Source organism: Mauremys reevesii, linkage group 6 (genome assembly GCF_016161935.1).
Source record: "Mauremys reevesii isolate NIE-2019 linkage group 6, ASM1616193v1, whole genome shotgun sequence".
Lineage (NCBI taxonomy): Eukaryota > Metazoa > Chordata > Testudines > Geoemydidae > Mauremys > Mauremys reevesii.
In genome coordinates, this window is record NC_052628.1 from 61,784,339 (window position 1) to 61,812,093 (window position 27,755).

Here is a 27,755-nt window from a genome sequence, read left to right on the forward strand (position 1 = left end):
CAATTCAAAAGCTTTGGAAATCATTTAAAAGTTGTAGGAAGTTATATAATTACGTTACCAGTTTTTAAAAACTGAAGATTTCATAATTTTAAGTATCTTCTGGTGCTTCCAAATTGTGATACTAATTTAATCCTTCTCAGTATCGTGTAAGATGGCAGCTACGTGTAATTTTATTATTTAAGACAAATACTATTCCTTGTCACTGTTTCTTGCCCCACCTGGTGGAATAGAATAGACCGAGGAAGCCAAAAGCACAAAGATGTGTTTCAACCGTGATGAGATCAAGATCCACAGACGGGGAGCTCTGGCATGATTGCTCCCCGCCCATAGAGAGCACCCTCATTCAATCAGTGGGATAATGACAGCTGGACTGCTCTTTTGGGGCCTCCACATCCCTTCCACAGCCACTCGGAACATCTCCAGAGACATGTGCAACAGTGGGTCAGTCCTTTCAGCCCTTGAGACTCAGCAGAATGGACCATCCTCACCAAGCAATGATTTCCCAGAGGTAAATCCAAAAATCCTTCTGAATTTAACAATGCAATCCACCTCTAAAGAGAGAAACTCCATTGTCCAATCCCAGTTAAGTGGGAGCAAAGAGGCAAATTCATAAATTACCAGTGTAGATATGGTAGTTTTAAAGTCGAGTGAATAGGTACGTTCACAGGAAGACGTAAAGCAGGACACCTATGATAGAGCTCAGTGGGACTTTGTGAGAAGTGGGAGAGGGGTGGATGATAGGGACCCAGCTAAAGATACTTGACTGCCACAGGGAAAGCAGGATAAAAAATACTATGTTTCCTCCAAGGATTCCAAACTTTTATTCTCCCATCCCCCACCCAATTCTCTGGTGATAGATGCAGTAATCGAGTAGGGTAAGCAACACTACTCCAAGTCTCCCCTATATGACAAGGAACAAAAGTGCTTAGTCCTCTTGGAACAGATGTCCAATTCATCCATGACCCTACAATTTTGGATTGTAAACTATCAGGCAGTCATGGCTAAATATAATTTCACAAACTATAATAAACTTACAACCTTTATTGATCATCTTCCACAGGAACAGAGGGAACAATTTCAGGCTATAATTGCAGTTGATCAATTATTAGCCAGAACATCTTGGATGCCACAGACACTGCTGCCAGGCCCATATCCATGGCAGTAATTATTCACAGGGCATCATGGCTCCAAGTCTCGGACGTCAAGAGAAGTTCAGAATATTGCTGAGGACCTCCCCTTTGATGGTCAAAAGTTGTTCTCAGAAACCACGGACCACTCTTGTCATATGCTGAAAAACTTCAGGGCCACATTAAGATCTCTAAGTGTATATATATACCTAGACTAAAAGAAGATTTAGTAGCTCTCAAACCCCCCAGAGATCTCACCCTCCTCGTTTCTGTGGGTTTGAGATCCATCGGATCCCCCACAAAGTGACATAAGTTATAGAGAAAGAGGGCTGCTCATCCTCCTTCCACGAGTACGTAGTCATTGAAACAGTTTTGATGGGTTAGTCAAGGGTTCGAATCCTCCCACACCTCTAGTTCAGCAGCTGCAACCCTTTGCCCACTTGTCTCCTTTTGGAGACCACCTTTCCCTTTCCAGCATGCTTCGAGGTGGATTACTATGGACAAGTGGATCATAGAGGTCATAACCTTAGGCCCAATACACTGTGCAGCCCTGCCTCCTTTCCACTCCCCCTTTTCCCATCCCCCTGCAGGGACCCCTCTCACAAGTTTGCACTGAGACAAGAAATAGACTCTCCTTCGATAGCAGTGACAGAGTGAGTCCCAGCTCCTCACAAAGGAAAAAGGTTCTATTTCCCTGTGTCAAAGTAGGACAGAGGGTGGAGACTGATTTTGAATCTGAGACTACTAAACATATTCATAAAGTCTCAGAAGTTCAGAATGGTGACCCTGGCTCAGGTCAGATTGGCAACTCGGGAAAGCTGTCTCCACATTAACCTGTTGGAACTCAGGGCGATCCTGATTGTCCTATCTTCATTTCCTACCCCTTATCAGGGGCATGACAATCAGGGGCGGCTCTAGCCATTTCGCCGCCCCAAGCATGGCGGCACGCTGCGGGGGGGGGCTCTGCTGGTCACCGGTCCCGCGGCTCTGGTGGACCTCCCACAGACATGCCTGCGGATGCTCCACTGAAGCCGCAGGACCAGCGGACCCTCCACAGGGACGCCTGCGAGAGGTCCACCGGAGCCGCCTGCCACCCTCCTGGTGACCGGTAGAGCACCCCCCGCGGCTTGCTGCCCCAAGCACGCACTTGGCGAGCTGGGGCCTGGAGCCGCCCCTGATGACAATGTGGCCTGCATGTTCTATATCAACAGACAAGGAGGATCAAGATTCCCTTCCCGATGCACTGAAGCAATTAAATTGTAGAACTGGTGTGTAGCCCATCAGATCCAAAGTTCAGCTCTCTACCTCCCTGGCATTCAGGACACCACAGCCACTACTCTCAACAGGCATTTCTCCCATGATTATGAATGCAAACTGGGCTCTCAAATTCTCCATGATATTCTCCAAAATTGGGGACTTCCAGAAGTAAACCACCTCAATATTCCAGGAATAAGAAGTGTCCTCTGTTTTGTTCAGGAGGTGGTGTAGGCCATCACTCTCTGGAAGATGCCTTTCTCCTATTTTGGACAAAGGGACTGTTCTATGCATTTCCTCCAACACTGCTAATAGACTAATGAACAGGATCAGACAGGACAAAGCCAGGGTTATCCTTAAAGTATCAACCTGGCTGAGACAAGCTTAGTATCCTTAACTGCTTCATCTGTGTATCCAGCGATCAAGCTTCCAATCATTCATCATCTCTTATCCCAAGACACAGGTAGTTTACTTCACAGCAACCTAGGGATCCCCTGCCTCAGGACCTGGTTCCTCGATGATTCACAGGCTTAGATTCTACCGGCTCTGCAGAAGTACACATTGATGAACAGCAGAAAGGAGTCAGCATGAATTACTTACCTGCAAAAGTGGAAGAGATTCAGCCATTGGTATCAATGCCACTGATTCATGTCTGAATTCTTGTGACTCTCAGCTATCCAGGGTTACCTGCTGGACTTAAAGGAATCAGGGTTATCAGTTAGCTCGTTTAAAATTCACTTGGTTGCAACATCAGCTCTTCATCCTCCAGTAGAAAGGTTTTCTATATTTGCTCACCCTATGTCGTCAAGGTTTATTAAGGGTTTGGGGAACCAATATACCCAAGTTGGGGACCCTACTCCAACTTAGAATCTCAACCTGGTACTTAGATATCTCATAAGACCTCCATTTGAAACAATGGCAACCTGTTCTTTGCTTCACTTATCCAGAAGATGGCCTTTTTAGTAGATATCACATTGGCCCAGAGAGTCAGAGAAACTGGGGCCTTAATGGCAGACCCCCAATCCCCATTTAGGGTGTTCTTCAAGGACAAGATCTTTTTATACCCACACTCTAAATTCTTACCTAAGGTACTATCGGACTTTCATCTTAACCAGTCCGTCCATACCAGTGTTTTTCCAAAACCACGCAAGTCGCAACAGGAGACCTTTTCATAACGTATATGTTAGATCTGCATTGGTCTTCTACCTAGATAGGACCAAGCAATTTCAGAAGCCGCCTCAGCTGTTCATTTTTATCACATACAGATCCAAGGAGTCCATGATCTCTGCCCAGAGATTGTTGAGGTGGATCTCTAGGTGTACTGTCACATAGTACAAAGCAGCTGGTGCTCAACCCCTGGAAAGGTCAATAGTACATTCTACCAGATCTCATGCAATGTCCATAGCATTACTCAAAAACGTGCCAGTATCTGAGATATGTAAGGCTGCTACATGGGTTTCAGTACATACATTTTCTGAGCACTATGTCTTGATCTAGGCATCCAGTTCAGATGCAGCACTTTTTAATGCAGTCCTATCTTCAGTTCTGGACTCAATTCTGAAGCTTCCTCCTCCTTATGGGAATATTAGTTGGGAGTCACTTGAAGTGGAGCACCTCTAGGGACACTACTCAAAGAAGAAGAAGAGGTTATTCCCCCGGTGCAGTAACTGTGGTTCTTTGAGATGTGTGTCCTGATGGGTGCTCCATTATCCACCCCATTTCCCCTCTGCTTTGGACTGTTCTCTGTGGGATGTTTGGGAGGAGAAGGAATTGAAGGTGGTGCCCACACAGCCCTATATAGCAGCTACGCACAGCACAAGGATATATAGGATGCCTGCATGGACCGAACGGACATTGCTAATAGAAAATCTCTGACTCGGGGCTCTAGAGGTGCATGTGCAGTGGAACACTCATCAGGACACATATCTTGAAGAACCCCAGTTACTGCACCGAGGGAGTAATCTCTTCTTTTTTATTCTTTGTATTCCAACTGGATATTAAGGACCAAATTCAATCCCTATATTAGTAGGCATAATTCCCACAGCAGTCAGCTCAATTATGCTAAAATGAATTTTGGCCCAAAGAATAAATTTAATAAGGAGCACTTTTAACAGCTCCTTAGTCATTATCTCTAATCCATACAAAAATGGAGTTACAGTAAACCACATGCTTGGTGCATGGCACTTAGATTTTAAACAAATGATCACCATGTTTTTATCAGACCTTTTATAAAGGCCTGTTGGCAAATAATGGCTGAGCTTTTAATTGTTTAGTGCAAATTGATCTCATTTCCCCAAATTTACATAGATAGTGTTGCCCCTAATGTTGATTTTTTTTACTGACATAAACAATGTTCAGTGGTCCCACCGATTATTTTATGTTTTCAGTTATAAAAATTGCATTGGTTCTTCAGCCACCTGCATTCGCATCTCAGTGCTGCCACACTGCTGTCATTTCTATGTACTGTCAGCTGTACTGTAGGTGACCCTGTATCTGCAATTCAGCTTTGACTGCTGCATGCGTGTACTCATATTGCCCATTTTGTTTGCTTATTTTGCTTTAGACTTAAAAACTAAATAAAAATTAAATTGTGTCAAAATCTATTTTGATAGCTGATCTGCAAGTAACTTTGTTAGTTGAGGGGGATGCCTGTTTCATTTTCTCAGATTGTATTAAGAAGACAAAGTGTTATTTTAAAAAATGTTTGTGTTTTACCTCTGGAAATATCATGAATGACCATTCCGATCTCCAGCAAAATCAGGGGGTTCAGATGTTAACTGTTGAAGAGACTGGAGTATTGCATCTTTAACAAACATGTCCTTTGTCCCAAGTGCTCGTTAGGCATTGGAATTAACTACATGCTAACAAAAAAGGACCTTAATTGTCATTTTCTCAGCTTTCAATCTTTCAGTTTTTGTGATGTAATAAAGTCACAATATCAGTTTCCTGGGAAGACAAGACTACAATGTATAATTTAAAAAAAAAAAGGAAAAGAAAAGAAAACCTTTTAACAAAAACTTTTCAGGCATTCTTTATAGATGAAGAAAAAGCATCCCTTTTTACCTTTGTAGCTCACCATTAATGTATATAAAAATTATTTCAATTCTGCAGCAGGGGTGAAATCAACTTCTACAGAAGTCTACCAATGTGTGCTCCAGCTGATCTCTGCTTTGGTCGATTGTCAGATTATTTTTAAGTACAGCACAATGACAATAAGAAAAGTCCTACAGTAGCTGCTGATGTGTATAGGTCTGCTTCTTTCCCTGCCTTTAACAGGACCTCTTGAATACATGCCAGGAGACCAAGCTGTTCTTCTGGAGAGTTAAAAGTACTGGGAGAAAAGTGGTCAGCAGAGGCAAGAGTTTTTAAAAGGATATATTTAATTATCAATAACAATTGGAATTTGGGGAGGGAGATAAGTGGGGCAGCTAACCTGCTACCCAAACTTTCAAAGTGAAAAAAATGCTCAACTTCTTAGGCTTGAGTTCATGGCTCAGTGTAAACTTTAGACGATTTTGTGAACACTGGAAAATTTTGTAAAATTCTGTATATTGGTATAAGTGTTGGTGAAATGTCCTCAACTGTTGCAAGAAGGCGGCAAACACCTGATTCTGAGGCACAGGAGGAGATGATTTTCAAACATTTGATTTCAAATATAATTGTAATCTTAAAGGAACAGGTTTTCAGCAGCTGGCCTCCTCTTTTGCATTGACAAATTACAGATGCAGTTTTACACCACATTAATTTGTCGTACAATTATTGTCACTTAGATGTTCAAGTACTTGAGTTGGAGCAAATCTGAAAGGAGAAATATATAAAATATGTCCTTCTAACAGCTGAATATTTTAAACAACTACTTAGATAAAATGCATTACAATTTTCCACAAAGGTTTCTTTCCACTATTGAGGTCACTTACTATTGTAGTTTTCTCACTTTCAACCTTCACCACTAGATGGGACTCCATTTCAAAGCCTGAGAAGTCAGGCACTAGAAATGAGTGCCCTCTGACCCCATTATTAGAGTTGCAAAAATCAAACCACATAACCACAGAAAGCATTACTGCTAGACTGTCTTCTCAAGTGTACAGAGGTGTATGTGTGCTATTTTTTTTAATTTATGCACTATTTGCTTAGCAAAACTAAAAGAAAATAAATAGCTTTAGAAATCTGTACATTAATAGTATATGATAACTAAATATCAGTAGTTCCTAGGAAAAGTAATTTTCCCCATTACTTTTATCATTTTGGTTTCACAATAATTTATAAAATGACAGGCACTGGAGGATTATTGTAATACTAGATAGGTGAGGCAGAAAGCCAATATGTAGTATTTCTTAAGACATTTCCCTATGCTTTATTTTTTCACTTAAGCAATACTACCCGCAGAAGAGGAACCAAAAGCTCAAGCATCCCAGGATCATGCATGGGGTAAATACAAGGGATTACAATTATTTGGTTTCATAGAAGGCAATTTGTTTGTCTCTTGGGAGAGGAGCAAAGAGCTTCCAATGGCATTTAGCCCCACTTTGTGCTCATCTCACTGCCTCTGTCCCCATCACTTTATATGTGCACTCTCTGCCATTTAATGAATATTCCCTTGAGCATTGCTGTAGTTATCAGAGCCATGACTCCAACTGTGACTTAATTTACTACCACCATTAAATTGGCCTGCTTCTTTCAATGAGTTGCCCTACAAGCTTCCAAATGACTGTTCCTGCTTGTAATTTGATTGCTATGCCATTTTGCTTGACTGCTGATGTTCTAAAACGTAGCTTGATAATTCCACCCTATTTGAATGATTGGTCTTGCATATTTGCTCTGTCCAGCTATCCCCACTGATTACTACTACTACCCTACTGATTACTCTCCCCTCAGTATACTCTGCCTCTGCTCTCTTCACACCTTTCCTTGTGTCATTGGCTCCTTAATCTTCATGGGAAGTTGCACAAGGCTGTATTATTGATCCTGTCTCACTTTATACCCTTTCTTTGGTTATATAGCTTCAGCTACTAATATCTTTATGGTAATGACTCTCAAATCTTTTCCCACTCCCGACTTCTCTCTCCAAACTTGCATTTCAGTCCATTTCTCTGGCAGCTCCCCCTGGATGTTTTGCAGTCTCCTTAATTCCTTATTTTTCCTTCTGAAAACTCTGATTTGCCCCTATTTTCTGTCCACTGTTATAACACCACCATCCTCTCTGTCATTCAGAGTGTAAATGGGGATTATCTTTGACTCCTCCATCTCTCTAGCTTTGCATAGCCAGGCATGCCACTTCTTCCTCTGTTACTTTTCCAAAATCTGGCCTTTTCTGTCTGCCTACACAGCCTACATCTTCTCTGTCCTGACTACTGCCTCCTCCTCTCTTATCTCTCCTTATATGCATCACTCCCCTCCAATCCATTACAATCTGGAATGTCAGGAACATCTTCCTTGCCCCTTCGTCTGATCATATCACTCTATTCTCTGTGAATCCCTCCACTAGCTCCCCTTGAGGCAGACATGCCAAACCCATGAAAAAAACACAGAAATTGGGCTTGTATTTGGCTTAATTGGCTTGTGAGTTGCTTGTTGGCTAGTTTTTGGCTTGTAGCTTGTTGCTTCTTTTTTTTGATTGGCTCCTGGCAAGCAGGGGGGCAAAAGGGGTACATAGAGTGTTGGGGTTCTTAGATATTGGCTTATTTTAGGCCTTGTTTTGAAATTGGATTAGCTTGATTTATAGCTTATTGTGAAAGTCGGGGTGCTTATTTACTATGTGAAAGTTGGCAACTGTGCCTTGAGGTAGCTCACTAAAAATAGCAGTATAGCTGTTGCATCTGAGCTCTCAAGACCACCTGATCCCCTTGGTCTGAGCTTGGGTGGCTAGTCTCCACCAGAGGCTGAGACGCAATGTCCACACTGCTATATTTTGTGTACTAACTTGAGCCCCACTAGCACAAGTCTGTCTACCTGGGCTGGAAAGCTTACTCTGAGAAGGGGTATAGACATACCCGGAGAGATCCAGACCTAGGAAAAGTGACCTAGCTCTATGCTGACCCAGAGGTCTTATAAACATGTGGGATCCAGCAGTTGGGTCTATTTACAGCAATCTGGTGCCCAACTAGAGAGGGTGACTGAATCAGGTAATGACCTTTCCTTTTCTCCCCGCTTCTTCCTATCCTCCCAAAAAGGGATGTTAACTACTGGGTGAGTTTACTAAGGTCAATTGTAACTAGCAATAGCTTATTAAATAATTGAGTTCTTGGAGTGGATGGTAGATTCTCACTTCAAATTAGATACTAACAATCTGTTATGGAATTCAGATGCTTTTGGCTTTTTTCACCAGCTTAAAAGGGCTATAGATGGGAGTGGCAGGGCATGACTTGATTTTCTGCTTCCAGACCTTCCTACTTCAGTGAATTGTTACTTGTGTGCTATGTATACACATAATAAGAGAGTTGCTCTCCTTTTAGTGTGATGTGAAGGTTGTCATGTGGTTAGTGTCTAATTCAGTGTGTACTTCCTGGTGGCCAAAGACGCCATCCCCCAGCTGCAGAAGATAGGCTGATTGTTCTGGAGTCAAGTTGGGGTATTTTGGGCAAAGAGATCAGAGACTGGAGAGGTTCAGTGGGATGTGTGCGCTTTAGCAGATATAAGTGTGGAGGTTGCACACTGTTGTCTCTTCTGCTGCTACAAGGTAGGTTTGTCAGCATGTTTGAATTTGAAGGTTTCCACCTCTGAGGTGCAAAACCCAGGACATCCAGCATGATCCTGAGCCTATAAAACCTGGAGAGCTGGCAATGTATACACAGCACTCTTACAACATTCCCAGGGCCAGGACAGCTATCTCAGGCCATGTCTATACATACAACACTGCAGCTGCACAGCAGTACCAAGAGAGCTGCACCGCTGCAGCATGTCTGGTGAAGATGCTCTGTGCCTCGTCCCACCTCTGTGAGCAGCAGAAGCTGTCAGTGGGACACTGACGTAGTGCAGTCCACACCTATGCTTAGGTCGGTATAACTTATGTTGGCTTGCGGGGGGTGGGGTTATTCACACCCAAGTGACATAAATTATGCCCTCATAGGCTGTAGTGTAAACATAGCCTCAAAAAAGGGATGATCCTGGGAAAACTTGGACAGATGGCAACCCAGTAAAACCACCTCTGCGAATGGAGGTAGCTATGGGCAGGTCTACACTACCATGCTACATCAGTAGCGCATATGCTGGGAGAGCACGCTCCCTTTGGCATAATTACTCCACCATCACCCAAAGCAGAAGCTAGATCGGTGAGAGAGTGTCTCCTGCTGACAAAGCGCAGTGTGAACACTGCTTTAAGTCAATGTAGCTTACCTCGCTTGGGGGTATGCACACACCTGAGGTAGGTTACACCGACTGAAGCGGTAGTGCAGCTCAGCCCCATGTGTGTTGGTGGGAGAAGCTCTCCCACTAATACAGCGCTTTGCACGCCAGCGTTTAGGTCCGTGTAATTGATGTCGCTTGCGGGGTGGCTACTTCAAGCAGTGAAAGCGGGGAAGGGAGATTCAGGATAATCGCAGGCGGCTCTGCCCAGCCCCTCCCGCCGCCATGCCTGTGTACCGGGGGCTGGCTGAAGCGCCAGGAGCGGCCCCTTGCACGCAGCGCGCAGAGCGGGCGCCCCGCCCCGGGCCCGTGTGATCTGGGGGCGGAGCGGGGCGGGACTCGGCAGCGTCTCTGTGTCTCTTGCGCGCGCTCGCTGCCTCCTTCTCCAGCGCCGCTGCCAGCCGGGCCCCGGCGCCCCGGACCCAGGTAGGAGCGAGGGGGTGGCGCGCTGCGGCCGATCCCGCTCGCTGACAGCCTAGCAAGGCCGCAGCCGGGCCGGCCGGTGCAGAGGGGGGCGCCCCGCTCCCATCGCCGACCCCCAGTGCCAGCGGGGAGGGGTGAGCTGGAGACCCGGCTGCATAGGCGGCATCGCCCTGCCCGGCTGCGCGCAGCCGCGGGGAGCGGGGTGCCGCCTGCGCGCGGGGCGTGAGCTGCGCGGCGTAGGGCGGTGGGGAGCGCCGCTGCCCCTGGTGTGCGGAGCACGCGCGCGGGGCGGGGGGTTGCCCAGTGCCTGGGGCCTGTAGCGTGCGGGGGCAGGGCTGTCGCTTCTGCCTGTTTGGCACGAAATTGGCACTGAGTCGGGGGCACGTGTTCCAGCTGGTGGATGGGATACAATGCGTGTGCGTGGGGTGCTGTGCCCTCCCGGCTCGCTGGAGCGCCGCGCCGCGCCATAGCTGCAGGGTGCGTGATGAGAGGGTTCACCGAACAGCGTTGGATGGAGGATATGTTGTGCAGTGGTCATTGTCACTGTGGTACGTAAGCAGTGTTGTAGGTGTGTAGTTGTGAAATAGGGTGTGTGCATGCATAGCAATATACTGTACAGTGTTGTATTGTGTGTGTGGGGGGGTGTATGCAGGGTCCTGTAGTACAGCTGTTGTAGCATGTGTGTGCATTGTAGAACATCGATGCCATGTACTGTGATGCGCAAGAGAAGTCGTACAGTGTCTGGCATGTATGTACATGTGCAGTGATATAAAGCAAAGATTGTAGAGTATCTGTGACATGGTGGCAGGGTATCAGGCCCCTATAGTTAAATAACCACAATACAACAAACTCCAAACTTCATATGTGTATATGGGTGTATATATGTGTGTGTATGTGTGTATTAGTTAGCTTAATGCTTTTATTCTTGAGCAGAAAGAGCTAACTAATACTGTACCTTTATTCTTCTTAACCTAATTTAGCTTCAGTAAGAAAAGTCAATGAGACTGTTAAATTCTACCAGCTACTCTAGTTCTCTGAAGCTGTCCAGCCATTCCTCAGATATGCTTCCATTGTCCTTGAGCCATGGAATTAGGCTGGGCAGTAGAGGTTGTGAGGTATTTGAAGTGAGATTATGCAGTGGCAGGGTTGGAGAAGGGAGCCTAGTCTGCATGTGCAATGCATGAGTAGTTGGTGCTACCCCTGCATCCTGGGCAGCAACACTTTGGGTGGGCTGGGAGCCCTTGTTGCTTCTGCAAATATAGAGTTGACTCCACTTTTAGCTCCCTCTTCTTTCACACAGTACTGCTTCTCCCCAAATCCCACCACCTATCTTGTGGATCACATGAGGGACGAAGTGGGGCTGGAGATGAGCTCCTTTATGGCATGTTCTGTGTCAAAGTGGAATTTCTCTCCAGGCCTGCTTTGCCTCTTTCCCTCCCCTTCTCCCTTCCCTCCCCCCCCCCCCATTACCACCATTTCCCTCTCATAGGGGTCAGCTCCTCCCAGTTAATATATAAAAACTTTGAAAAAATGCTTTGGGACGGGGCTGGGAGTGGAGGGGCATGGCAGAGCAGTGGGGCTTTTAAGATTAGAGAGGGTTTAGGAGAGAAATGATCTATTCAACATAGATATATCTATGCTTACCCATCTTCAGAAACCTGGGAAATGTTCATATTAAAAACTTTAACTTAATGAAGATTGCTGAAGTGCATTTCCTATCAATGCAGTCACTAAAAGCCTAAAAAATCATCTATAAACTTAGCACCCGCCTTGGCTCATTGATCTCACCATCCATGTCTTTTAATGCCCAGATTAAAACAGACTCTGCAGCTCCACAACAAATTCCTTTTCATTTTCCACATATAACCAACGATAGTGCTCATCATTCAGTTCTTCAAAGTTGCACTGAGATGTAGAACCTGAACTCCAACCTCAGACCATTGTTACCGAAATATCGGGTCTGAAGTAGTAAAAGTTCACCATTATCCATATTTCTATAGGTAACTTTGCCTTAAAATAGTTGTTTAGGATTTATATTCTGCATTTAACTTTCAGTTAACAAAAATTTTGAATGGAGATATATAGTGCACCTTGCATAAACACACTAGCGGTGTGCCATATAGACGCTATACAACACCCACACACGCCACAGTATTTACATAGTCAAATATATTAGCTGGCAAGCTGTTTCTGCTTTGACAGAGTGATGTGTCTCTCAGGCCTGCTCTGCTCCCTCTCCCTCAGCAATATTTATATTGTAGTAGTGGCCAAAGGCCCCAGTCAGAGTATGGTGCACATTGTTACAAGTGCTCAACAAATATGTAGGAAAACAGTGTTCCTCCTGATAAGAGCTTATTATATAGCTTTAGTTTCTGTTATTTATAGTCTAAACTCATACTCTTCTTCTATGTAGATATGTTTATATATCATTGCATCTGTTTAATATATAGAGAGATGTGTTTAGTGCATGTGACGTGTACTACTATATGTTTGAGATTACATGCATAACCTCACCTTGAGCAGGCACTCACATAGTTAGGTGTATATATTTAAATAGCTGCATATAGTAGCGAATTGAGAGTAGAGAACTGCAGTTATACTGATATGATTAGGAAACATTTGGTTAGTAATTGCAGAGGGATGTGCAGTTGCAGAGGGGAGGCTAGTTGATGTGCTGTGACGACCTTCTTCCTCTGGCAGTGGTTGAATGTCTTCTATTCTGCCATCGGTTGAACACAGTGGGACTCTGTATGATGAGTGAGAGACTAATCATTTACCCCAGAAGGGGAGTATAAGTTACTGACAGGAGAGCTGAGAATCAGACTCTCAGACACACAAGTTGTTTTCACCGTGATGAAAAAGACACCCTCTTTTTTTCATCTGGGGAAGTGTATGTAAATCAGGCTCCCCATCCCTAATGGGATTTCTCTCCTTTTCCAGTGTCATGTGCAGTGCTGCTCTCAGTGTATTTTAAAGCATGTACTCTGCCCACTTAGCTGCTCAGCTGTTTTGCTGGATTATAGTTTGGTCTGTTTGTGTTTTGCTAGACTAGAAGGGGTTATGAGATTAACAAGCACAGAGGGTGGTACTTTTCAGTCATTTTGAGATGGAAAAAGGATATGAGACAGCAGTTATTTGATCTCTGAAATTAAATTTTTGCATAGCACTACGGGCATTGTGGCATGGCTCTTATCTTTTCTTCTTTGAGCAGCCATATGCTGCTTACTTGGCCACCAGGCTTAAACAATCAGACACAGACACTTGCTTTTACAATAAAGATGGATGGACGGACTGATTGCTAATACTCAGTTCAGTTGTCTGGTGACATTAACAGTAAATTTGAAGCAAGTCTGGTGTATAAACAAGTGCAATTTGGCTTTTAATAGTCTTTTATCTTGAACTCACATTACACTTGCATAAATGAGTAAAGAGCATTTATAGCTTTCAGCATTTGGAAGCATATGGGAATGTGTTTGAAAAGAAGCAAAATTAAAAGGATGATGTACCCACAGATTATGGGTCATCTGAGGCAGAAATCTATTTGAAATTGGAATAGGGTAATTGACTGGGACGCTCACTGCACTAGCAAAACATTGGGACCTTTGTGTTTCACCTTACATTCCCACCATAGGTTTTGAGGAATTATTTCATTGCCTAAAAGTTGCCTTTTTATCTGGAATGCTTCCTGTCACAAGGTAAATTACCATTAATTTAACCCTAGCAATAATTTTGAATTACACGACACAGGGTCTTAGTTATAAATTTCCATTCTGAGTTGCAATAAATAATATTTTTTCTTTTGAGTGGCCGTCCCCTGACATAGTGGTTGAGCTCAGGATAGTATTGTTTCAGAAATGACACATTCAAAAACCTAAAGATCTGTATTTCAAGGTACGCTAGCATACACCGTAATAACAAGTATGCATCCATTGTTCTGCTATATAAGTGAAACTATGTAGGTCAAACTAACAAAGTAGTAGAAGAGGCTACATTCCAAGGAGAGTTATATTATCTTAAGATGTCATGAAAAAATATTTGTAGGATTTAATGATTTTTGTGATATTTAAAAGTACTTTTTCATTATTTTTCTGCTTCTAAGTTTTTTTTAACAGAGCAATTGAAGTCTTAATTGCAGGAAGTTTGGGTATATCAGGTGTTCCAAAATTAAAAATGTGAAAACAGACTTTAGAAGTTAGTTTAGTTCTTTTTGAACAATAAACATGTTTGAAAGCAAAACATTCAGGGTTTCATTCTTAAAGTGAAACTGACTGTAGTCAAAAGGAAACCTACTTTATTCATTTGCATTATCACTTGCATGCAAAAAGTAAACAGAGTGCATAAATAATTACAAGAGAAGTGGATCTTTTAAAATTTTTCATTTTTAATAAATCTGAGTTATTGGCAATGTAGGGAAATACATTTGTTTACAACAAATGGGTTTTTTTTTATTTGTCACAATCAGGGTTCCCAGTCATTCAGTAAGAACCAATTTTTAACTGTAACAAACAGGAATGTCCTTGTGATGCTTGGAAACATTGTTTTATTAACAAATGCAGGGAGATTTTTTTTTTTTGAACTGTTAACAGATAGTTAAATTCAGCAAGAAGGTTGTAATAACATTTAAAAGAACTTGTAAATCTTCAGGAAAAGTTAAATTTGTCAGACACATTATTTGTGAATATCCTGTAATAATGCATGAAAATATTACGAAAGTATTGAATTTTCTTAAATTGTAGCCCAACGAGTCATTAAAAGTTACATAGCCTTCTCTTCGGCCTTTCTCTTTTTACTGTTTTCAATGTCTACTCATGCAAGTTTACTCATGTTAGCCTACTCATACAAAATGCATTTGTCCAAAACTACTTTTGAAGTCCATGCCTTTTTGTCCATATAAGGTATACACTTGGTCATGCCAATCTAGTCCACTGGCTGTCACATCTACAGAATGAGCTGGTTGTCACATGTGCCAATTCTGATTCCTCAGTAATTTATTTGTGATTCTCATCGCATTTATGGCATACTTCTCTGGGCCATCTTTGTCTTCTACTTAGAGCATCTTGTTACATTTTGTCCTTGAAGAATGGGCAGGCTGTTAACTAGCAGTAAGTGGTTTTGTCTTTTTGTAGGAGCCTGTTGTTGCAGTTTGCTTTGAATGTCTTGGGTGTCCTCTCTGCCAAGTATTCTGTCTTTCCTAGTGTTTGTCTGAATCACATTGTAACTGATGCTCCAGTCATTCAGGGTAACTTTTCCCTTCATTTCCTTAAAGGGTTTTGCTACTTCACCAGTGACTGCAACTTGTCTTGCCTTTTGAGAGCTGCCATTCTTCCTTGTCAGGTTGATTATAGTACTTTACAGCGTTAGATAAAATTGTTGCACTTGAATAATAAGTTCAGTTTGACTTCAGTTACATCTTTTGATTCTCACCCAACCATTTACTCTCAGGTGGCTTCTGTTTTTCTTCTTCAGATTTTTCCCATCCTTGGTAGTCACCAGGGTCATGTCATGCTGTCTTATGTTTACTTGTAGTCCATTATGCCTCTTCTTGCAGAGCTATCTATGTTATATTTTATTTCTTTCCAAGCTGAATATTTTTTCTCTCATAAGGTAACATTTCAGTTTTTCTTCTAAGCTGTTTGCTTTGTCTGTATGTTTCGAACAATTTGTGCAATTGATGGGTATTTTTATCTCTGAAGTTTTCTCTCTAGTTTGATAGTCCTGTGATATCTCCCCACCCCCCAGAACACAGGGTCTGCCTGCTTAAGAAAGAGATGTCTGACAATTGTGGATCCCATCGGCTGTTGGATACCTCGTTTCAATTCTTTGGAGTCTGTTTTCTCACAGATGAGAATCTTATACCAGTAGCCTTTCTGATGTTGAAAGAGTTATGGGCATTTCCCTTTTGATAAGATAATATAAACTTTGTGTATTTCCTCCCACCTTTACCACCTGGGATATTTTCATTTCTGGGTAGGTCATCTTTCTTGAAAAGGATCTTGAAATGTTAAGCTTACTGTGAACTGCAACACAAGATGTTTTTCTAGAACCTGTGTACTGATAGAGAGAAGAATTCCTAATGGCAGTACTGATTTATGAACATTATGGATAATGTTATAAAATGAATGAATAAAGTACTGGCATCTTAATGTCCTCTTTTTTTTTTTTTTTTTTTTTGTCATCCTGTGTTGTTTTTAATATTGACTCAGCACCTCTGAATACTGTTTTCAGCTTCTGAGTCAAAAGTACAAAAAAAAGCTTATTGCAACTGAGTTACATACTATGAATTTTTTTACTCTGCACTTCACCACCATCTGACCCTGAAACAAAATATAATTTGAAATTGAGTTATAGTGCCTCTTATTCTGAAGGTGAGCACATATCTGAAGCTCAATTTGGCTGGGCACTCTACCCAAGCTGGTTACAGATTTGCATGAATAGAGTATTCAGCACTATAATTTGTGGCATTAAGTTAATAATTATTAGTCTTCATCATCTCAAGTGCATTCAGAAATACAGTTCCTCAATTAGTTGTATTTGTGTGGTTTCAATTGTATCTGTTTTTGAGAAATGTTTATATTTGGTCTGTAGGATGTGGAACCAAGCAGGAAAATTAATGTGCCTGCTTCTTCTCAAGGTCTTCTGGAAGGTGTACAGTGACATCTCTTGTAGGTTTATTTTGGGTGAACTTTATTTCTTTCGGCTATGTGGTTCAGCTTTGCCTTGTGTGTACTATAGGATACTTATTGAGCTCTATAATGGTAATAATCCTTTCAGACAAAAATAAACAATTGTTATACAAGTATATAATTCCATGGGGGATTGAGTGACATGAAAACAAGCTGGAATTTCCACATCATACCTATTGTGTGTGCAATATATATAGAGTCACTATCATACATACACAAAATATTACACATATATAAATTTGCCTTAGAGATTATAAAGTGCACAATGTGCATTTTATTTTTCTCATTTAACAAATATGTAAGACAGCTATTTCCTTGACACAAGATTATAGTATTTTGCAGAGAGTGTCAACATACAGAATCTGTTTGGGCTACTTTGACCTTCAGATGTCACAGCCATGTTTGTTAAACATACCAAAGTGACTTTGCGACATTCTTTCGTGAAGTTCAGGAGAAATAATGTTCATGTGATGTATATAATTTTAATATAAAGCACTTAAAGTATTTAAATAAATGAGCAAAGAACAAAATCTTCCTTCTATGACCATACTTTTTACAGTATATTACACATATCAATTCCTTTTTTCAGGATGTTTTTAAAAATACGAATACCAAAGTGAAGTGGTAGGTTCAAGGACAGTAAAATTGTTACTGATGTTTTTCTCTTTAATTTCTTTATCTGATGCAGCTGACCCCTTGGCCTGAATCTCTTTTTGGACAAATTGGCTGCAGGGACTTCAGCCAAATTGAAGAGATTTCTGAACACAGTGGCTTAGCTTTTTGTACTGATTTGGTGTATACTGACTACAGTACCTTCTGTGCATCACCCAGCTTCATCTGTGTCTTTGGTTCCGTTTAAAGAACTGCATGAGTCAGATGTCTTCATGGTCCTATATGAGTACTAATAGACACTTGCCAAATTAGTCTCCAGAAAGGAAAATGTATAAAGGCTATTTGCTTTTATTATTGTTTTTGGAAAGCAGATAAATGTGCTGAGTCTGAGTGTGTGATTATAAGGACTTGTTTGAGGGTTGGAGCACAGAAATCTAACATTTGTTACAAAAACCCCAAAACGAAACCCCAAACAAAAACTGAACGGAGAAACTTAATTTGACAAGGTTTGCTGAGCTGATTGTTGCTCTCAGTTCTCCAAAATGAACCATTATCTCCATGGAGGTGGCACTTCTCAACCAGTCAACAATATGAGACCATTTTACACAGGGAGACTAGGGCAATCATCAGTATACTTTTAGTTTTGATCCTGGACCATATATATATATATAATCTCACACTCTCTCTCACACACACACACACACACACACGAAGGGGCACAAAGACAAACTATACACATAACAAAGTAAATGATTTTTAATAATAATTTAAAATTACGATAGTTAGCAATTAGAGCAAGTGACTAGGGGTTAGACTTGGGCTCTATTCCTGACTGGATCGTTGACTTACAGGATAACTTGATCTGTCATTAATCCGTGTGCTTCATTTTCTCTGTAAATTATTGCTATTTTACCACCTTTGTAAAGTGTTTTGAAATCATCAGATGAAAGGTGCTATATATGCAAAGGACAGTGTTATTTTCTCCACAGCCTATCCCAAGCATTAACCTTATCACAGTACTTTAAAACAAACAGCAGTAATTTCACCAACATCAGTTGTCTCACTGAATATCAGATTACAGATTTCACAAACAAACCACCTGTATGACTGCAACTAATTTGACTGCTGTAATTCCAATCTCTTCAATCTAAGGCCTGGTCTAGTCACATTTTTATATCAGTTTTATCTGATTAGAACAGATATAATTAAATAAGCACAAATGTAGATAGTCTGTTTACAGAAATAAGCTGTATCAAGGTAAGCACCTTTATACTGTATAACTGCCTCCCTATGAGGGGTTGTGCTGATTTCTAAACAGATATTAAAATGGTGCAAATGCTATATGTAGACAAGCCTTAAGACAGGTCTTTCATATGTTCCTGTGAGAAGAGAAGACTTTGCAGCATGGCTATAAGATTACTAAATCCAGGCCTTAGTATAAACCAAGCTGGTTATTTATTGGTAATTGGCTATCCTGGGAAGATAACTGTTTTGCATGTGAAAAACAAATACCCACGAACTGTTCCTGAAGCATCCTGATATTGTAGTGGCTTTGTAAAGAAGTAGAAGACACATAAATAACATTATCTGTTTGGTTCATTGATCCAGACTGTTTTTGTCAGCTTTAGAGGAATACACAATGCATTCAAAAAACCTGTGCGTAAAGTAGAAGTTGGGTCCACATCAAGTTTAAAACTGATGGGGGTTTCCTTCTGAATTATTGTTGTTGGTTTTTTTATATTTGTGATGCCTAGTTTCAGTTAAGTGGTGGTTAAATTATTTGTAGTTTATAAAGATGTTGTAAAATCAAATTGTTTTAATTAAATAAATGACTTGCAGATGGAGAGAATTTAAGTATTGGTTAGCATAATCCACTTACCTTTTAGGTATGTATTCCATAATCCTTTACCATGTCTGAAGAAATGGCTTAGATCAGCAGTCCAATCTTGTTCGATTCTGCAGCAAAGTCTTAATTCTGAACACTGAGTTGGAATTACTTCTATAACAGTGTATTTTGATGTATCAGACTTCACTCAGGACCCAGGCTCTAAAGAGAAGTCGTCTTCAGTATCAAAATGCAAACTGAGAAAACACTGACCAGGAACATTTCTTCAACTTTTTTCTTTGCTTCAATGTAAAAGTTCAACTTTAAAGAGGAGGACTAGGCAATCTGATTTATGATTCCATTCCGCAAGTTGTTGATAACTTCCTGCAAGGTGCTATGTATGCTCAGCCATCTGTGAATTTATTGAGAATTGAGGGTGATCAGGACCTACTTCCACTGTCACCACCTTCACACTAGTCAATACTGGTAAAGATTAGAATTATCTAACTAGTAAACTCTTAATGAACCACCTAGTGGCAGATAGCCCCCCACACTTCCTGGATTCATCTGGCTTGAAAAACTTTTAAGGAAACCTTGCTTATATTAGCGCAAAAGAAGTCTGGCAATCTAGATTCTGGGTACTTGTGATTTCCTATCACCACAGAATCTGAGCACCTCAGAAACATTAATGATTTGCTCCTCATACCATTCCTTCTGAGATAGGAAAGTATATTCTTACTTTTTTTAACAGGTGGGGAAAATAAGCCACAATGAAACTAAATGACCTCCCAAAGTATCACATGAACTCTATGGCAGAGCTGAACACACATCTGAGTTTCAGTGCTGTCCTTAACAACAGGATCCTTTCTTTCAGTAATTAGCATTTCCCTCCCCGTGAAGCTTCTAATATTCATCTAGTCCTAGTTGTTCCCCTTAAACATACCTACTCGGGTTTTTCAGATACTACCCATCCCTTTCAAATGTTTCCCAGTTCCTCTGCAATCTTGTTTTTAGAGCTTTTCAGTACAACATCATACAGACACAGTACAACTTCAAAAAGTTTTTTTCCTCCTGCTAACGATAGCTCATCTCAATTGATTAGACTCTGCCTGTTGGTATGCATACTTCCACCTTTTCATGTTCTCTGTATGTATAAATATCCCCTGTCTGTGTGTTCCATTCTATGCATCCGAAGAAGTGAGCTGTAGCTCACGAAAGCTCATGCTACAATAAATTTGTTAGTCTTTAAGGTGTCACAAGTACTCCTGTTCTTAAAACCTTTTGGTTTTTGTTCTTTCTGATTTCCAGTCTTCAAGGTTTAAGCGTAAAGTACAATGCCTTTCTTTTAGTTTTATTTTAGATAAATAATTTACATTTTTTTAGAGAAGATGTAAAAACACCAATACAAAAAGTAGTTTTTGGTTGTTTTAATCATTTATATGGATATGAAATAATGCAGAAAAGTTAGGAATTAACTCCTTTAGTATTTTATAACCTTTTTTTTTATACTTGTGCAGTATCTTTTAAGAAAACTGCTGAATCTTTCTAAAAGGTATTATCAAAAATATTTCTAAGTATAGCTTTGCTTTATGGTGGGGGAGGATAAAACATCAAAGTTAAAGATCTGGCACTGCTAGATGTTGAAGTTATCTGGCTGGAGGCCCAGGATAGCTCAAAAGTTTTGGTTCAAGCTTTGATGTTATAGAAATTACAATTTAACATGAAGAACTGCAAGGCATGAATACCTCTGACTGTAATAGCTCAGCATTCTTTACTGTCTGCATTGGTGCCTAGATAGGGAGGTAAGGATGCATGTGATAGGAAATGCCAGTTACTTCCATTATTAATTGGATTGACTCCATAATTAAATTACATACTTAAGCTTAAACTGGGGCATCAATTTCTATTTTTATTTTGTGTAGGTGGCCTTTCGGATTGAAATTTCAATGTTTGTTTTTACGCCCTTTGAATCTTCTGTGTTGGGGTTGCTAGATTTTTGCATAATATCCTTTTAATAGGAAATGTTTAAAGTTGGGTTTTTGACTGAAATTTATCATGGTTTTCATGTTCTATTGTCATCGTATCTTTAAAACAAGAGTTTAAGTCTACACAAAATTGGCAGAGCTTAATCTTGAGTAGGTCCAGTACTATAGGTAGTTGATGAAAAGAAGTATTTAGGGTTAAAGGAATTTTTTTATTCACTTTCTCTTCGTAACTGAAAGTTTATTTGTCAAGGGCTGGTGAGTACAATCTCCTCCAGAGAAACTCATAAAGAAATTGCTTCAAAATGGCTGCCGTGTCCCATTATTGTTAACATAGGACCCAGGCCACAGGCTGGCTTCAGGCTAAAATAGCCTCTAATTCTTCATAGTTTGGGCAGGAGGAAGCTTTGGCTTCCCCTAGCAAAGATGGCCAATGCCTTCCATCGATCCCAATGGCAATTAATCAGGCTGCCTTTACGGAAGGAGGAGACATAGGGAGGCATTGTGAGGAACAGTTGATGTTGGGGAGGTAAAATCCAAGAGCAGGGAGGGAAACTGAAGGAGTGTTTGTGTCCAGGGGAATGTGGAGGGCAATGGTAAAGGTGGAATGTGTGGAGGAGAATCTGAGGGGCAGGAGACAGATGCAGGCACATGAGGAAGAATGAGGGGGAAGGGAGGACAAATATGGAGAGGGGCACATGAATGGAACAGAAGACTGAGATGGTCACTGTTGTGATCGGGAAGGGAATGTGGAAGGCTATAGTGGCAGCTTTACCAACCAGTAGAGGGTAAGTAGTGGCTTTCTCCCTCCAAGCAAACATGAGGCAGTCTTACATTTTGCATTTAAAGTTGAATTTTGAATCTGAGATATTGTGCACAATTTGTGCATGAGGAAGCTCCTGGTTACATTTTCCTCTGCCTTCTGATACTTGAACAACATAATTTTTCTCTTAATTGTTTTATTTTTTAAGTCAGTCTCATGATGTTTCGGAATCTGATTCCAGATGTATGCATGGTTGCTTGTCAATACTGCATCTGTCACCCTCCTTCATTCCTCCCACTGCAATTTCTGATTGTGTGTTCACCCCCAATCTCCTCACCCGCAGAATCGAGACCAGTAGCAAACTTCCCATGGAGTGTGATAAAATAGTTCCCCCAGTGGCTGTTCAGTAATGGAGCTCAGAATTATGCTTCTCTGGGGAGCTTGCCTGCCTGTTTCCCTTTCTCTTTCATGTCCTAGGACCTGGAAAGCTACAGAGGGAGGCTCCTTTTTGGTGGACCATTGGAAGTTTATTGGCCTGAGAGAGCCATCTGTTATCATTCCAAGTTTGGGTGAGCCTGGAAATGAAGAAAGAAGTATGGGTTTGCATGTTGATGTTACATTCAATGCTTAACCATTTAAAAAGAAATTAAATAAACTTTTTGAAACTGTTAGAATTGTTAACACAACCACAAAAGCAAGGATGTGAAAATTTAGTTGCCCACTAGTGTATAACATCCACTCCTCCACCCACAGGCATACACCTTTCCACTACTGCTACTGTACACCACAGCCATAACTGTTCGCTCTAAGGATTCCAGCTTTCCAGCATCCACTTTACCGTGCTGTTGCCTCCAAATACACTATACTACTACACCAAATACCCACAAGTAATACTGTTGAGAGTGGGTTAAGTGATGAAGAGGATGTGGAGTAAGGGAAAATTGAAGGGCAAACTCATGTTTAAAAGGGGTATTTTTAAAAAATGGTGAACAAAACTAGAACACTGGTACTACCTTGGTCTTACTGGAGGAGTTTCTTCTAAGTGTGTGCTTCCTGTGGCTGGAATGGAGTGTGAAACTTAACTTTAAGTTTGTGATATTCTGGGAAGTGCAGTTCAGTAGCAGTTTATTGCTGTTATATATGTTTGTGATGTGGTAAATTAAAATATGCTGGTGGTTTTACCTGGATAATTGCATCACATGTGAGTGAGTTGGGAGTTTGTTCTTTTGCATGGAGAAAGTTGTTAAATCTTTTGAGTGGGGGCTTGGGGCAACCTATAAAAAGGGCTAATCTAAACAGCCCGGAGGCCTCTCTCACTAGGGCCTAAAACACAACTGTTTCATTTCTTCAAATGTAGAGAGAGGAGGAGACCATGACTTCACAGGTATATTCAGACTTGGCTAATAGGTCTAGTCTTTGGGCAAGTAGCTATTGGGTAAATTTTTTCAAGCATTTACTAGGATTACACACCAGTATTTTCCTGTTGTGGTTGAACATATCTTGAAATTACCTTATATGCAATAATGGGTTGTTGTGAAGAAGGCCTTAGAGGAAAGGGAGTGTAACACTTTTAGAACAAAGAGATTAAAAGATTTCAGGTGTAGGAAGTGGAAAGAGTATTCATATTGTGCTTTGTTCAGTTAAAAATAGCACCAACAAATAGAACTATCTGTACTTGATCAGACTGAATGCCGTGTTCACAGAAAAGCAACACAAGTTTTTGTATTGAAACTGAACATTTTTGTGGCATTCTTAGTTAAAACTGGCCAAGTAATTCTGAGAGACACAAATGAAGAGCATTTGATTCCTTGTTGTAAGACACTTTCTAGAATGAGATATAAGACTGGAGAGAGAGGTACTGCCTGCATTTTCTGGCCCAAGTAAATTTAGGAGCATTGCGCTTTCTGAGATAATCTTGCTCATCTGAAGGCTTCATAAGTGTTTTTTGTATTTCTAATTCAGCTCTGTTTTTATTTTTAGGAGAATAGAGTTGTATTTAAAATGGAAGTTGACATAAATGGAGAGACCAGAACTACCATAGCTACGCTTCCCTTACCTATTGCAGAGGTGAGTTCCACAGGCAAAGTGGAAGCAGAGAAACCTCGATGCTCCAGCACCCCATGCTCACCGATGCGACGGACTGTTTCAGGTTATCAGATCCTTCACATGGATTCTAACTACTTGGTTGGTTTCACAACTGGTGAGGAGCTCTTGAAATTAGCCCAAAAGTGTACAGGAAGTGAGGAAAATAAAGTGGAAGCTGTGCCCACCGTACGCTCCAAACAACTTGATTCAGGACTTACACGTTCCTCACGGTTGTACAAAGCTAGAAGTAGATACTACCAGCCATATGAGATCCCAGCTGTAAATGGGAGGAGGAGAAGACGGATGCCCAGCTCAGGGGATAAATGCACTAAGGCTTTACCATATGAACCCTACAAGGCACTTCATGGTCCTCTGCCTCTTTGTCTCCTCAAGGGTAAGAGGGCTCACTCCAAATCCCTGGACTACCTCAATTTAGACAAAATGAACATCAAGGAACCTGCTGACACAGAAGTGCTACAATACCAGCTCCAGCACCTTACCCTAAGGGGGGACCGTATGTTTGCTAGAAACAACACATGAACTACCATGTGGAAATTAAAGCCAACTCCTGGTAATTTCTTCATTGCTGCAAAAATCCACTGTTGGACTGTGTACATGACTGTCCACATTGTAGGTGGTTGTATCAGCTAAGTGTTATCAGAACGTTATTTATTGAATACAATTTTGAAAACTCAAAATGTCACAAATATTTGGAGGGAAACTGAAGAAAATTTGACTGCAATTGGTGGACATTTCTTTGGGACACTTTTTAACAAAGAAAAGGCTTTTGTACAGGTATCCAGTATTTACAGTGATTTGACACTCAGAAATTGGTGATGGTGTCTACTTAGTTGTTGCTAATTTGCCTTGCTATTGGAAGTTGCTGTTGAATAAGCATCAAGTTCTTCTTTTGTCATTTTCTGTACTTTACAATAAAATGTCTGTATGGTAATGGTTTGTTGTACTACAGAAAAGAATGTGAACCTGGCTGAATTGGACCACTTGTTCTTTTAAACATTTGGAAACTGGGTCTGCGCTATAAAAAAGTTTCACTGGTGCAAATGGACAAAGGTTTATTTTTACTTAAAATTTATTGAAGTTATTTTTTAGTTGCACATGGGAATAGTTGCTTTTCTTCTTTCTTTCTCTGTTTTAAAAAGTTTGGTTAAATAAGTATTTGGAATATTTAAAAAAAACGTTCTGGAAGTAAATATTTTCATTAAATTTTAAGACGATTTAATGTAATACATTTGGGGAGTTTTACATTGTCTTGACATATAAAAAGGACCCACTTTAGATCCAATATATAGATTAGAATGTCTACATCAGAAAGTAGTATTGAATGCAATTTTTTATTTTTAAATCATAATTTATATTACATATGTACTTATGGAAGATGTTAAAAACACAACTTTAGCACTGCATTGGAAATTCCAATTATTTGCAGCACCGAACACTTTTTTTTAAATTAAAAATCCAGATGCCTGAATTAGTTTGACGGCGTAGAGTGCTTCTATAGCAGCCTTGAAATGCTGAATCTGGATTTAACAATTTATATCAAATGCACTGGCTTAATTTGTTGCTTAAGAAATCATGTCCAACCATGACAGGAAATGCAATTTTAACTACTGCAAACTTAAATATATTTGGAAAATATATATAGCTTGCCTTTGCAAAAGTACTATTTTTCATTCTTTGTCTTTTTTTTAAAGGTGCAAGTTATTACTGAGACAGTGTGCAACCATGCTTGGTTTTGCTCAGTAAGTTATTTAGAAGTTAAAGATTTAAATAAGCACCATGTCTATGAAGTAGAAATAATTTTTAACTGGTCAGTCATCTCTGGCACAATTCTGATTTTCTTCAGAAAGAATGGAAAGCACTAGTACAGAGTGTGTGTTGTGGAAAAACAAGAATTCTTTTCTTTCTTTCACTTACTCCACAGTTGTATTTGGCTACATTAAAGAGCCTGTGAATAGTTTGCATTCTACTGGTTTGGTTGATTTTTTTTTAAAAAAAGTATGTTAGGAATCTTTACAGCTGATGTATATTTTAAAGTAAACTGCACCTCTGTAAACTTACTGTATTGAAGAATGATCTCTAAACTATTCCTATATAGTCTCTAGTTTCACAAACAGAATACTGTCAGATGCCAAAGAGAGTTGGGTTTTATGTTTAATGATTAAACATCACTATTTATTGATTTTTACCCTATGAAACTGTATTTCTGGCTATGAAATAAAAGGGTGATGTAAATACATTGTTGTGTAGTGCTTTGATGTGCAGAAAATGGGAGGACACTGATGGATAAGTGTTTCAAAACCGTAAGCCCTATATTAGCTTGGGACTGCATGAAGCATTTAGACTCCTGAGGGCTGATTTTCAGAAAGTCGGATGTGCAATTGTAAGTATGCTTTTGTCCATGCTGTTGCTGCAGTTGTATGCTACACATGCAAGCTGGCAGGGATGTGCGTGGCCAAATGCCAAGGTGAAATATTAAGTCAGTGCATGCATCTAACTGTCCCCTTGCTCATGCAAACAGATGTATGTGCCCATTCATGGTAATGGTGTATGCCAATTAGGCATGCAATTGCACATGCCTTTGTACATACATAATTGAATGCCTGGTGCTTTGAGAATCCTCTCAACCAGTGAAACTCTCAGTCAAGGTTTCAGGGCACATAAAGTGGCTCTTACATTTACAAGAAAGCAAAATCTCAGCCCAGTGAAATCCATTGCTGTCTTCTTGCTTTCCTGGTGCAGTATCTGCCACTAAGGTCCTTAAACTCTAAAGATGCATTGAAATGGAATCTGAACAATTCTGAATCAACCTGTGAGGATATCACTTTCATATCTTGAATATAGAGCTTCAGTCTATAATAACCTATCATTACAAAAAGAATCTTTGAGTGGGCAAAGTCTTTTCTGTAGCAGTACAAACGAGCAGAGCTGAAAGGGTGGTAATATGACACTTATTTCTGCCTTGTGCAGGGCCAGCAAAACAAAAGTATCTTCATGATAAACTATGAATGGATGGCTAATTTACTGGTGTACTGAGACCAGCCTTAAATTCTTGGGAGTATTATAGGGCTTTGTGAAGCCTAGAGAAACAATGGTTTCACTTAAAGCAGAGTTGACTTGGTATATTCAGGGAAGTAAATTGGTGTTTAAATAGGTACATACAAATTCTGATACATAGTATGCAGACTAATAGCTGCTATAGGAAATAATTTAAAAACAGCTTAGAATTCAGCTTTTCCCTTCCTAAATTCCAATTTGATTCAAGATATCAACCAACCAGGCAAAAGAGATACATACATATTTTTAAAAGAGTTTACTCAAAAGCTTAATCAAACCAAAACACTTGCCGCATGCTACGAGTTTTGCCAAACTCTGGCTGTAGCAGACAGAGGTTGAGGTCCTGGCCTTAATGAAATCAGTGGAGGTTTGTCAGTGACCTCGATGGATTCAGGAGTTCACCCCAATTTCTGAGGCTCAACTGAGAATCTCCTGCTACCGACCTCAGAAATCAGATTTCAAAAGCAGACCCACTTAAGCAGACTTCAAGTGTAGCAGCAGCACATAAGGAAGGAGACAACCTTTTAAAGAACTGTTGGAGACCATTCAGAGCTTTAAAGACTGTCTTAAGCATCTTGAATTTCA

The 27,755-nt window shown here is 40.5% G+C and overlaps 1 protein-coding gene across 10 annotated transcripts; it reads left to right on the plus strand.

Moving 5' to 3' along the window:
• Window positions 1-490: 490 nt before the first annotated feature.
• MACIR (macrophage immunometabolism regulator) lies at window positions 491-26,350 on the plus strand. Of its 10 annotated transcripts, XM_039545540.1 has the most exons (4): window positions 10,111-10,148; window positions 10,539-10,693; window positions 22,488-22,603; window positions 23,991-26,350. In XM_039545540.1, the coding sequence occupies exons 3-4, from the start codon at window positions 22,592-22,594 to the stop codon at window positions 24,633-24,635; spliced, it is 657 nt and encodes a 218-aa protein (XP_039401474.1). In that variant the 5' UTR covers window positions 10,111-10,148; window positions 10,539-10,693; window positions 22,488-22,591; the 3' UTR covers window positions 24,636-26,350. The 10 variants fall into 10 exon arrangements, 9 of the variants coding, with proteins under 9 accessions (XP_039401472.1, XP_039401475.1, XP_039401478.1 ...); XM_039545538.1 differs by lacking the exons at window positions 10,111-10,148; window positions 10,539-10,693; window positions 22,488-22,603 and adding exons at window positions 491-508; window positions 6,753-6,809; XM_039545541.1 differs by lacking the exon at window positions 10,539-10,693 and having other exon boundaries at window positions 10,009-10,148.
• Window positions 26,351-27,755: the final 1,405 nt, after the last annotated feature.